Here is a 14,263-nt window from a genome sequence, read left to right on the forward strand (position 1 = left end):
TTATTGTGGGCCCTCTCTGCATAACTAAAATTTGTGCTTCTAGATCAGTGGTTCTCAAACGGTGTGCCACGGCACACTGGTGTACCATGGGAGGTGGGTTGGTGTGCTGTGAAATTTGTCCTTACAAACTAAATAACCCTTTTCAATTATTCCATGAAATGTGTGTTGTACAATTTTATATATATATACGTTATTTTTTTTCACAGATGTAACTTTTAAAACGAAATTAAGCAAAGAAAATGAAGTAGTCCTAATCTAACTACATAAATAGCCTAAAATGAAAAAGCTGTAACTTCCTCGCTCTCTCCTTGCTCCCATGGCAACGCGGCATTGCTTACTGCACGCTTTTCAAGTAAACAATATTGGTAGCAGCTAGTGAGTAAACTAACAAGGCTTTGCTAATAAGTCCAGCACCATGGAAATGTACTTAAGTTTAACAGCAGATAAAAGAAGCGACCCCGAAACATCCTCTTCAACTTCACTCAAGAGTGAATCAAAAGAAAAAATATCTGAAAATATTCAACAGACAATACCGTGACAGCTACATCGCCTTGGGCTTTACGTGGACGGGTGATGCCGCTTCTCCACAACCCGAATGTCTCATTTGTAGAGAGAAGCTGGCTAACAATTCAATGTTCCCCAGTAAGTTAAAACGCCACCTGACTACAAAGCACCATTCATATTTAAAGAAAGACACTGAGTACTTCAAACGATTGAAGGGAAACAATTTTAGACAGAACCAACGAATGATGGACTGCATGCAAGTTTCAGATAAATCCCAAGAGGTTAGCTACCTTGTAGCTGAGCTCATCGTGAAAACAAAAAAACCACACACCATTGCTGAAACACTTATCCTACCTGCGTGCAACAAAATAGTCAATGTCATGATGGGGCCAGATGCAGGCAAAGAGATTGAGAAAATCCCACTCTCAAACTCCATCATCAAACGCAGAATTGACGATATGTCGGCTGACATAGAAGAGGTTGTATGTGATAAACTAATTACTAGTGGCAGGTTTTCCCTGCAGATCGACGAGTCAACTGATATCAGTGGATACTGCCAACTGATCGCAAACATTAGGTATGTGGACGGGGATTCAATTTTGTAGAATTTCTTCTTCTGTAAGCAGTTGCCCAGTCACGCAACAGGGGATGAGATATTTCGTGTGACAGACGCCTACCTGACAGAAAACAACCTAACCTGGGCTATGTGTGATAGCCTCTGCACAGACGGGGCAGCTGCGAAGACAGGGAAAGTCAAAGGCTTTGTGAGTAAGGACAAAATCCTGCCATCAAAGCCATTCACTGCCTCTTGCATCGTGAAGCTCTTTTAGCCAAAACAATGCCACCTGAATTAACTGAGGGACTGGAGCAGAGCATGAAGATCGTGAACTTCATTAAATCACGTCCACTGAAGATCCAACTCTGTTCCATTCTATGTGCAGAGATGGAAGCAGAGCACCAGACCTTGTTACTGCACACGGAGGTGAGGTGGCTCTCGCGGGGCAAAGTGCTGTCCTTTTTATATGAGCTGTGGGATGAGGTGAAATCTTTTGCAATGGAACACAAACTGCCTCACAAGAATCTAACTGGAGATGACTCGTGGTGGGCAAAGATGGCATATCTCGCTGACATATTCAGCCACCTGAATGAGCTGAAAATTAAAATACAGGGGAAAAACAAGACAATTCTGACTGCAACAGATAAACTGCAAGGATTTCGGTCAAAATTGGCCCTCTGGCGAGAGAGGGTGGTCGGTGGGTCCATTGAAATGTTTCCCTTAACATTGGCGCACACCGCGGGTAAAACGGGATTGCGCAATCTCATCTGCAAACACCTGGACACGCTGGAAAAGAGGTTTCACACCTACTTCCCTTCTGCAAATATGGAAGACCACGATTGGGTCCGTGCACCATTCCATTCACTCTCTTCTGCATCTGCACATAAACTGTCACTGAGACAACAAGAGGAATTTGCTGAACTGAAGGAAGATCGCACACTTAAAACTGACTTTGCCGAGTTGCCCCATGACACATTCTGGTTGCGGGTAGTGCAGCAATCCCCAAATCTTTCAGACCGAGCCATTGCTATTCTGTTACCGTTCCCAACAACCTACTTGTGCGAGCTGGCCTTTTCATCAGTGACGTACATAAAAAACAAAAGAAGAGAACGCTTATCGGTGGAGGAGGACATGTGAGTGGCACTGTCAGCTGTTCATGCACGTATTAAGAAACTCTGTTCACAGAGACATGCTCATATCAGTCACTAACCAAATCCTGAAAGACTGAGGACACGCTTTCTTGCGTGTGCGTGTGTGTGTGTGTGTGGGGGGGGGGGGGGGTTGCCTTGTTGGGCCTTGGGTTAGTTCTCTTAATGAAAGATAATGGAACATGCTGTATTGTTCAATTCATAATTTAAAAGCACTTAAATTACATAATTAACAATAAAATCTGTTTTTGTTTTGCTAAAACAAGGTTTCAAGTTCATTTTAATTTTCTGATTTGTGTTTCAGAGGCAGTGTAGGGTTTAACACAATTTATTTCCCATTTATGAGGATGTACGCATCATTGTATTTTGAGGGAAAAAAATGGTGCGCCTTGGAAATTTCATATTTACAAGGGTGTGCCTTGGGACAAAAAAAGTTTGAGAAACACTGTTCTATATCCTTCTCTGCTAATTTCTGTTACTGATCATCACAGATTCTGTCTTTAGGGACAAAACTCACATACACATACAGCATTTTAAAGAGATAGTTCACCCAAAAATGAACCATTTACTCACCCTCATGTTATTTCAAACTAGGGTTGAAAATTTTAAGACATTTTCTTTATCGACAATCATTAACATTAATGAATAAAAATTGATTAATCATTAGCAATATGCGTTGAACATCTTGCAACTCAAAAAATACAAGATGCATATTTTTCTTCAATCAATGCTTTATTTATACAAGGTTTGATTTTTGACTGACCAACTGTTCTAATGTACACTTGAAAACCTCAACATTGGAAAGAAATATATCTTTCTGTAGGAGGAAATGTGAAAACATGAAACAGCCACGGAAGTTTGTGCATGTAGCCTACTGTTTAAATATAATTTAAATATATACACTTACAGTAAGATATGCTATTATTGGTATTTTCCTCTTAATACATTTTCACTTCAACGTATTTTTAATACATTCAGGCTGTTTTAATTCATTTACATTAATTTACTGTTTATGTATTTCTGTTAATAATAACTTGTATTGAAAATAAAGATTTAGTTTATTAAAACTTCGCATGGGATATTTCAGACCACTCTTTTTTATTTGAAAATAAATTAAATAAAAAGATGCTGTGTGAATACAATTAATAACATACTTCTACACTGGTGATAGTCAGGTGAATGTACCTGCATGCTCTCCTGGCAAGAACTGATGTGATTGTCCATGTGGATGATACAGATAGACTGGCGGATCAACAATGCTTGTTGTTGGGTGCCTGGGTAGCTCAGCGAGTATTGACGCTGACTACCACCCCTGGAGTCACAAGTTTGAATCCATGCTGAGTGACTCCAGCCAGGTCTCCTAAGCAACAAAATTGGCCCGGTTACTAGGGAGGGTCTAGTCACATGGGGTAACCTCCTCGTGGTCGCGATTAGGGATTCTCGATCTCAGTGGGGCGCATGGTAAGTTGTGCGTGGATCGCAGAGAGTAGCATGAGCTTCCCGTGCTGTGAGTCTCCGCGGTGTCATGCACAACGAGCCATGTGATAAGATGCACGGATTGACTGTCTCTGAGACTTGTCCTCCACCACCTCTGTCTCTGAGTAACCACGCCACCACGAGCACCTACTATGTAGTGGAAATTGGACATTCCAAATTGGGAGAAAAGGGGATAAAAAAACAACAACAAAAAACAATGCTTGTTGTCATGTTGTACTTTAAAACACTATCACGATTTATGCAGTAAACTTAATGTTCATCTATAGAGAAACTAAGTGAAGGAAATGATTGATGCGCATCTGTGATTTTTTGCTCTGTGTTGCCGACAGGATGTGACAGGCAGTGCATTCTCTAGCGCTGGATGACTGTATAGACAGTCTTTTCTCTAACTGCAGGCATGAGTACTGAACGCATGATTACGGAAAGCATTTGTGCTGAAATGTATTAATTGATGATCGATAGGCTTAAAGCTGCACTATATAAAATTATTTTGGTGCAATTAATTAACAAAAGTTTATGTTTTTTGAGTGAGTACATAAAAAATATCCATGTTCAAAACCATGTCCTTGTTGTACCCCGATTCACTATGGTAAGCCTACAATAATAATTTGTATTTTGAGCTGTCGGGTCAATTTGGCGTGAAATCGCAGGCATATGTCATTCATCCTTGTGTGTTTACATGTTTACATCAAATCTGTAAGCTCAGAAAGAAGGTCCGGCTGTGTTGCGAAAAACGGAAAGCGAGTGCGACAGCTGTTCAGTCAGTTCAGTCAAGGTTTCAGAAGTCAAGACACAGCAGAGTGAAATCACTCTTCTAATGGATTTAACAGTTTTTTACTGTTTGGCGAAGTTGTTTACCTGCTATAATGCTTGGATATGTTTTCTGATAGGGTTGTTGAAGCTTATATTGTTTGTCATGCTTTGTTTATAACTGTTACATGTTTACTAATATTCATGACATCTGAGTATTTTATAACATTGCTGCAGTTTCGAGATTCCCAAATTGTGTGTCTCTAACTTTTTTTTTTTCCTGACAAAGACCTAATGGTCTTAATAGTGTACGCAGACACTTTATCCTTTTAGTAGCCCGTTTAATAACATCTAAAAGCTACTATATGTACAAGGTGTATGCTCATCTCAAGTTGTTTATAATGTACCAATTTCATAGCACAGCATGTAACCATCTCTTTGTAACTTTATTTGCAAATAAACAATTAAAAATGTATTATTGTAATTGTTGTATTGCATATTTCAGCGTATTTCTTCATTTTGTGTTTTTTGCATTACAGTCTTATTGTTTGCAGTGCATAGTCCTACTATTGTAGTATGACGGTTCACTTGCATTGTTCACTGAGGATGTAGATTGTAATCTAAAAATAAAGTGTCTTCAATTAGACTCAAATCAGCCATTTCATGAGTTACACCTCTTAAATTGATATGTGTGGTACAATACAAACATCCATGTGTGTTGTGTATTAGATTAAATGGTTTAATCATATTATTAATTAATTAATCAAAATAAGTATAATATATACATAATATAATTTATCCATTTTTAAGCAAATAACATAATATCAACATGATATTAATCTCCAAATCATCAAACCATGAGATTCATCCACCAGAAGAGCTGTGCCGAATCACAACTGACGTAAAGTGTTCCTCCGCAAGTAACTTGCAGTTTAATGCTTCAAACTCTAGAGGGCCAAAAGTTGCATAGTGTAGGTTTAATGGATCAAATTATTAACGACGAATAAACGATCATTGATTATTCATTAACATCCCTATTCCAAACCTATATGCCTTTCTTTCTTCAATGAAACAAAAAAGGAGATGTTAGGCAGAATGTTAGTGACCAACAGCCTCAGTCACAATTTACTTGCATTACATATTTTTTCCATACAATGAAAGAAAATGGTGACTGAGGCTGCCAGTCCCTTACATGCCGCCAAACATCTTCCTTTGTGTTTCACAGTCGAAAAAAGTAATACGGGTTTGGAACAACATGGGGGTGAGTAAATGACAACCAAAGTGAATTTTGGGGTGAACGGTCCCTTTAAAGAAAATTACATCAGATAAATGCGAGCTGCAAAGCCCTGGATACTCAGATATTTATGAGGCTGAAATGTTTCTCAAAATGCCGGCCTCCAAATTGTTATTCATTTCTAAACTTGTCTCTGTTTCTGCACATCTTCTATTCACTATTACTCAAGCCCATATCGATTAATGTTAATTTACAAGTAATTACAGAGTCTAAGTCACAATAATTAGTTGCTTTTAAGCTTCATGAGCAACACACACATGTAAAAACACATGCTCATCCTGTCCTCCCTATGGATTCAAGCAAAGACGAAGTAGGACACAGACTCTCTCGCTCTCCATCCTGAGTGTCAGGTGCTTATAGTGGCAAAACTATAAAAGGAAACTGCTGTTATAGCCTGGAACCCGAATACCCCCTAAAATGCACTCCAACACCACTGATGCTATTCTCACAACTCCTCTCTATCATCTACCCTTTATTTTCATCTCTGACCTTAGTGCTTACACCATGTCTAAACTTCAAGTAAGAGATGTGACATGACTAAGAAAACAATGCTACTGTAGCTAGCTTCATTAATTATAATGGGCATAATAAGCATTAGTTGTTGCACCATTAGCAGTGTAGATTGGGTGTAACATTGTCTTTCTTATTATGAAAAATGTGGGGCTTTCCTGAATGAATTCCTCCAGGGACACACACAGTTGAGCCCTGAAAACTGCCAGCTCTTGATTGACAACACATGCCGAGTCATCGTATGGTTTACAGTTGTCTTATATGCTTCACACAGTGCATACCACCTAAATAGGCCTTAGTAGATATACAAAGGGAAATGGAATGATAATTGTACTAAATGAACACACCTTATTAATGATGTTTTGGTAAGTAATGCACATGAATCAGATAGCATTAAAAAGACATTTTGAAATACGTAGTTAAGAGAGTAAAAAGCACCCAAACTGAAAGGCTTTAGTTAACAGGATGATCTTTCTTTGTATTTATTTCCCACTGGCTTCCTATTGGGGAATCTAAATCAAAGTGACGGGGCCTGTTGTCTCATACCTGGTTTGGATAAAAATACGTTTAGAATGTACTGCATAAATTACATTTCCATTTATCCCTCTCTTTTCCAGAGTCCTCATACTGATATATCAAAACAACAGAAAAGAGAAAGTGGGAGTGCTGAGAGGGAGGGGTGAGACAGCCCTTTATCATCTACATGCTTAAAAATGAAATTCAAAGGGTTCCCTCGAAAGTGTCTATGTGGTTCAGGTTTTGCCTACATTGTGGAGGCCGACCAACAGCAAAATAGTTATCTTAATAAACATACTAAATAACGTCCTAATGAAAATGTCTAATCTAAAAATGCGGAAAAGTTTTCTGGGAGGGTTAAGTTTAGGGGTAGGGGACAGAAAATACCATTAGCTCAGTATAATCACAAAATAAAAGTCAATGGAAAGTCCCCACCATGACAGGAAAAAAAGCATGATTGTGTTCTTTGTGTCTGGGCGATATTGTGTTAACCAGACCAGCAAAAATGTGTGTGTATTTATAATTACCTGTTAGGCTGAACTGATTGGATAATAAGAATCTGTCTTTCAACTTTTGCACACCATCTGACAATAAACATCAGGTGAAGACAATTAAACATTTTAGAAACCAATAATATTAATTAGCCATTTATCCGTGAGAACAAAAATAAAGTCTCTGGTCACTAAGACCACTATTCTTGGCTTTCATTTGGAAACTTCTGATGCCTGCAAATAATAGCTTTCACCTCAGACAAAACAAACTCAATTAGTCTGTTACCTTCCCGGAGACAATACAAAAATGTCTGTTTACGCACGTGTGGCAGGAGAACAGCTGTGTAGCTGTTTTGTTGTCTCGTGAGGAATATAAAAAGTTGACCTTTGATCATAAAGGCGTGAGGGATTCTTTGCAGCATTATCATCCATATCACTCTCTTATTAGCTTTCCTAAAAGAGGCATGAGGGTGTATTAATGTTACCCTAATGAGATATCTGTTGTACCGAGTGGACAAATGGATTGACAGCTTTCCAGACAGATGTCTCAACAATGTTATCCAGCAATTACGTAAGGGATAATGTAGTCAGACAAAGTCAGATGGTCATTATCACAAAATAAACCCTGACAGTTTGATCAGTATAACAGCGTGGATACAGTTTAGCAGTCATTTTACAAAAATATTTGACTGCATTACTGTGATTGACCAATCAGAATCAAGTATTCAAGAGAGCCATGTAATAAATACTTAAATTCCTTTTCCTCCCATTCTCTTCCTTGTTTTAGGCATGAATTTCTCCTCTTTTTATAGTACAGAGTTCTTGTTGTTTACTTTTTAGTCATATGTACATTGAAATACTTCAATTTTATTAAAGTGACCTGTTTATATATTGTGAAAAAATGTGAACATGTGAACGGAACCCATTTCTCCTTTGACAAATGAGAAGGCAGACAGTTTGGGAATGAAACAAACTGTCAATTTCTGCTTCTTTCTTTCTTTCTTTCTTTTTCCTAATTTGTTATTTTCACTCACTGAGCACTTTATTAGGAACACTATGGTTCCAAAAAAGTGCCCGGCGTGGCCTTCTGCTGTTAAAGCCCATCCACCTCAATGTTTGAAGTGTTGTGCATTCTGAGATGCTATTCTGCTCACTACAATTGTACAGAGTGGTTATCTGAGTTACTATAGCATTTCTGTCAGCTCAAACCAATCTGGCCATTGTCCGTTAATTTCTCTCATCAACAAGGCGTTTCTGTCTGCAGAACTGCCACTCACTGGATGTTTTTTGTTTTTGGCACCATTGTGAGTAAACTCTAGAGACTGTTGTGCGTGAAAATCCCAGGAGATCAGCAGTTACAGAAATACTCAAACCAGCCTGTCTGGCACCAACAACCATGTCAGGATTAAAATCACATTTTTTCCCCATTCTGATGGTTGATGTGAACATTAACTGAAGCTCCTGACCCGTATTTGCATGATTTTATGCACTGCTGCCACATGATTGGCAGATTAGATCAGATTAGATCCTTTGCCCTGCTCTTTCTCTTACTACCTAAGTTTGAGACATGAGGGGGCAGAGGCCAGCTGTCCACCCTCAAGGCGCTGGCCTGCTTGTTGCGTCTTCCTAACCCGTTTTGAAAGTCTCTCCTTTCCTGATGTAAAAATAGATAACGATGCAAACAGATGCACCAGCCGCTGTCTATCCACACACAGTCACATACATTCTTCAACTATCCAAATGACAGAATCTTCTAGAAGAAAAAGGAGAAAGATGCAGCACTTACAAAATGAATTCACAGTCAGCAATGACAAAAGCAGGTCCCTAAAGATGTTGTCCATCATTGAGTTATTAAGCAGACTATCAAAGTCCATGAGCAGGTCAAAAGACATGTGGACCACCATAAAAATAGTCAACTAAATACAGGGTGAGAACCAGGCATGCAAAAATGTCAATCAAAAGTTGTCCAAAAGACCCGTGTAGAAGATCAGTAACAATTTAAAAAAACAGGCTAGCTGAAGAAACCAGGTGAGAGTGGAGAGGGAATTTAACATTTAAAAATATCACTTATGTAGCATGGAGTCAAGAGCTTGACAAATAAATGAGCAAGCACACTTACAGAGTAAAAGCAAATTAACAGATCTTTATGCACATAAACATGCAGTGACATTACAAACATTTCTATTAGACTGATACAGAAGAATAGTTTAAAACACCCTCATTAAAGGAATGCATCACCCAATAACGAAAATCCATGCACCTTTATGTCAATCCAAACCAGTAGGCCTATTACTTTCTTTTGTCAGTGGAACACAAAAAGAGGTGTTAGTCTCAGCCTCAGACACCATTCACTTTCATTGCATCTTTTTAGTGACGAAGTCTGACCATTCTCAGAAAAAAAGGCACTCAGGCTTGGAATAACACACAGGGTAGTAAATAATGACTGAATTTCAATTTTTGGGTGAAATATCTCTTTAAGATTCAACTTTGAGCCCTCGCAGACCAACAGTCCGTTAAAAAATACTATCATTATATCAGAGCAGGTCCCACCAACCACACGGGACAGTAGGCATCACTCACCGTCCGCAAGAACTGTATCTCCTCATCTCCCCCCTCTCCCTCTGCCATCCTTCTCCGAGGGTTATTTGCAGCTCCTCAAGATAAATCAGACAATCTGTCTGATTTTCTTCAGTGTGTTTCAGTGTCTCTCTCTCGCTCTCTCTCTCTCTTCCCCCTCTCAGTGTGTGTGTGTGGGTGTGCTGGAGGACAGCATGAGTCCTGTAGCTCTCACGGTGGAGTGAGAGAGAGTGACAGAAGATTCAGTGCTGCTCCTGTCTCACTCACGCTCTATCTCTCTATCCCTCTCTCACTTTCCTCCTGCTCTCAGATCCCGTGGATGGTGCTTTACCTTCTTACATATTCACTCCGCTCCCCTGTACAACCATTTTTGCACAACTGGGCCATCCCCTTTCCCTAAAACTGATCCTCCCACAAGTCTAGTGAACTATAAATGGAAACGGTGTATGTGAGTGTGTAGTGTGTGTGTGTGTGTGTCTGGAGGTTTGTAAGACATTAACACACACACACACACACACACGTTCTTACACCTATAAGAGATGTTTAAATGACATCTGATTTCATCTAAAACTGTTTTGTTTAGACTCTCAGGGCCAGTGGTATCCCATTACGATATTTGTAAAAACACACTGAAAACAGCTTGAACATAGAATCGTCCAAATCTGAGCCGAACACAGCCAGATATATTGGGTACATACTGTATGTGTGCTCAGCACGTGCTGTGACTTAAACAAAAAACCAACAGCAAACTAAAAACAAAACATTAAAATGTATTAAATTTATCTGAAATATGGTATAAATAAAACTACATTTGATTACAATGTTTACAAACATAAACAGTTGTTAGATTGCAGTTAATCTTTGTATGAATACAAGATGATTCAGGACTGACCATGTAATTCTGCGAAAATTGTACCCTAAACTCTGCAAATACCTTATATTCCTAAAATATAATGGCAAATTCCTGAAACATAACTTTTGTCTTTGGTATTTGCATTTCTGTAGGAGTCTGTGCTCTGTATAAAATATAACATATAAACTATCCCTGTAAAATTAATGGGAGTAAAGACTGTAGGTCACAAACAAAAATGTATAAAATGAAAGCAACAAGACATGACAGACAGACAGACAGATGCAACAATGCAAGTGAAAGGGTACCAACATTTTGAAGCTCTAAAATGCACATAAAGGCAGCATAAAAGTAATCCAGAGGACTCCAGTGTTTAAATCCATACATTTAGAAGCAATATGATGGGTGTGGGTAAGAAATATTAAAGATAAAAGATACATATTTAAGTCCTTTTTTAATATAAATTCTCCTCCCTGCCCAGTAGGTGATGATATGCACGAAGAGTGTGAATCACCAAAACAAACGATGAAGAATGTGGAAGTGGAAGTGGAAATTTACAGTAAAAAATGACTTAAATATTGATCTGATTCTCACCCACACCTATCATATCACTTCTGAAGATATGGATTCAACCACTGGAGTCTTATAGATAGATAGATAGATAGATAGATAGATAATTTATTTGTCCTCGAAGAGGAAATTTGTTTCCACCGTGGATGCGTAGAAAGCATAAACACAACAACATCATACATATTAACCAACAAAACAATCACTGAGAGGAAAAAAAAAAGATCATACAACGAATGCCAGAGAATAAGATGGCATCACAATGGCAGATTACCTATGTGTTTCAAGCTCGTATAGCCATAGGAACAAAACTCCAACCATAGCTGGCCTTTCTGCACATGGGTAGTCTATACCTGTGGCCAGAAGGAAGGAGGATGAAATACTGATAAAGTGGATGGTCTGGATCATTTAAAATGGATTATGGATTACTTTTATACTGCCTTTATGTACTTTTGGAGCTTTACAATTTTGGTACCCATTCATTTGCATTGTATGGACCTACAGAGCTGAAATATTCTTCTAAATATCTTTGTGTTCAGCAGAAGAAAGAAAGTCATACACATCTGGGATGGCATTAGGGTGATTAAATGATGAGAGAATTATCATTTTTGGGTGAACTACTCCTTTAATTAATATAAGGTGAATCTAAAAGATGTTCATGTTTTCCATGCAACACACACACATACACACACACACACACAAACACATACATACACACAAACACCCCTGTCGGCTAGACAGTCTGACAGCTGCATAAGCAACACACCCCTTAATATTACTCTAGGAAAATACAGCCAATGTTCTGCAACCTCACACACACTCACATGCAGGCTACAAACAAATACAAAGATGACAACAAGCACCACCCCTCACCTTCACAATCTCCATCTAAGTGTCATCTCTAAGCATGTTGCTCCTCTCTTCTAACTCCCCCTGCAACTGCATCTGGGTATGGAGTCACAAGGATGCTGATGGATTTTTGGGGGGATCTTCTTGGCAACCGAGGACTGAACTTCATAGAGCATGCTCAGACACCACGTAATGAAAACTGGGATCCTGAGTGCATTTGCTTTTTGTGCCATCCAGCAGTAATTTAACATGACCACTAGATGGAAGCGTATCATCTCAAAAACTCAGTAGGCCTTCTTGTTCTTTGCTACAAAAAAACAAAAACAAAAACAAAAAAAAATAAAATATATATATATATATATATATATATATATATATATATATATATATATATATATATATATATATATTTATGGTGCATATAGGCTACTTAAACTTAAGAATAACGCATTAGGTGTAAAACTGAGAAAGTAATAAGCATTAAAAATGATTAAAATAAATGAAAGTGTTTGTTTAAATTAATAAAATGCAGTGCAAGGGTAGCTGTGGCCTTGTCTTCACATCTTGAAAAATTAGCCTAATTCAACCTTAATAGAGCAACTTTAGCAATTTCACATCAAATTCCTTCTGTGACTCGAAAATGGCACAGGTGGTAATATTTTTTTTATTTTATTATTATTATTTTTTTTTAGATGACATAATGGCACCTGTGCCGTTAATACTTTTCTCACTTTAACTTAAACGGTCTTCATTTCCGGTTGGAAATGGGCTCACGAGCGGTCGTTTCAAAAAAGTATGACGAAATGTCTCACGAGAGTATCATGCACAATTTTTAATAGTCGCAGTTTAATTTATGTTTATCATACATGTAAGGATTCATGTAAAGACAATACAGTCCTAAAATATTCGAGGGTGGACATGGTAAAATATAGTGTGAGGATTCAATGAACCATTGCGAATATTTCCTACCATGACCATAGTTTCCCGCTAAACTACCAAAGTTACACAAAGTTTTAGGATCTTCTTCAAAGAGTGTCAGTTTTTGAGTCAGTTTTATGACAGTGGTACCTAATACTAAGTTTTCACATTTCACTGTATTTTTATGTCAATGAATAGAATACCTTGGTAATTTTAAACACGACAAAGCAGATGATACAGGGTGCCGATGTGGTTTTATGAGTTATGCAATCGCAATTGCAGAATTTGCAGTGCAAGGCTTACTGAAGATGACATGGTCAGAGTCAAGAATAAATATACTGTGCTATCAAGTGATGTAAGTATTATTCCACCTATTTCTGACAAATATACCACTTCCTTATATAAGTATACATTTAAGTCAATAGAATAGGACTGAACTGTGGGCAGTGATCTGAAAAAACATTGATTCCTTGCTACATGAAAGTTTTAGGCTGGTTTAAATTATTAACCATTTTGAGGAAGTAATCAAAGGTGGAGTGATGAGCAAAGAGCCCTGTTGCAAGTTCATTTGGGCTGAAAACAAAGTCAAAACAGACCCACAAAGTATTAATACATTTGCAGCAGCGCACAACTAACCCAGTGATATCTGTGTCCCCTTCGATACAGAACAGAAGAACCACATTTTCACAGAATTGATATTCTAGGTATCATTCTAAAAAATGGCAGTTGATTCATTCACACCATTCTTCAACTGACAGAAGCCCCCCTCGCTTGGCTTGTATGAGAATCCCACCTCTGTATGAAGACACACTCTCACACACGGGCACAGGTTCCCACACAGTTTGCATGCAGACACACACACAAACACACATGCGCCAGTCTTTCCTATCAGCTCCCCTTTCCTCCATCTTTAACAAGGCACCCTTTCAGTCTCCCAGTCCAGCTGCACGTGGAGGGATTCAACCCTAGAGACACTACCTCACTGTTAAAGAGGAAAAGAGAGATGGAAGACAGGGATGAAGTAGATTCAAAAACAGTTTACATTGATTGAAGGCTAACAAATGGAAGACAAACAGCAGGTGAGCCTGTAGAGACACGCAACAATTACTCATGTACGCGGAAATTCATCGAAAACACACCCGAAGGCTGGCTCATTAACCTGTGCCATTAAGGCAAAGAACTGGCATGGACTACACAAAGCTGAAATATTAGTTTTGCCATATATATGCTAGTGAG

General features: G+C 38.4%; 1 protein-coding gene across 1 annotated transcript in view; it reads right to left on the minus strand.

Moving 5' to 3' along the window:
• The window catches only part of LOC127456501 (ryanodine receptor 1-like), a 130,126-nt gene extending 120,166 nt beyond the window's left edge, over positions 1-9,960 (minus strand). Inside the window, exon 1 of the mRNA XM_051725027.1 lies at positions 9,847-9,960. Coding sequence (XP_051580987.1) covers positions 9,847-9,894 — 48 coding nt within the window. The 5' untranslated portion in view covers positions 9,895-9,960. The remainder of the gene's footprint in view (positions 1-9,846) is intronic.
• Between the last annotated feature and the right edge of the window lie 4,303 nt (positions 9,961-14,263).

Source organism: Myxocyprinus asiaticus, chromosome 18, assembly GCF_019703515.2.
Source record: "Myxocyprinus asiaticus isolate MX2 ecotype Aquarium Trade chromosome 18, UBuf_Myxa_2, whole genome shotgun sequence".
Lineage (NCBI taxonomy): Eukaryota > Metazoa > Chordata > Actinopteri > Cypriniformes > Catostomidae > Myxocyprinus > Myxocyprinus asiaticus.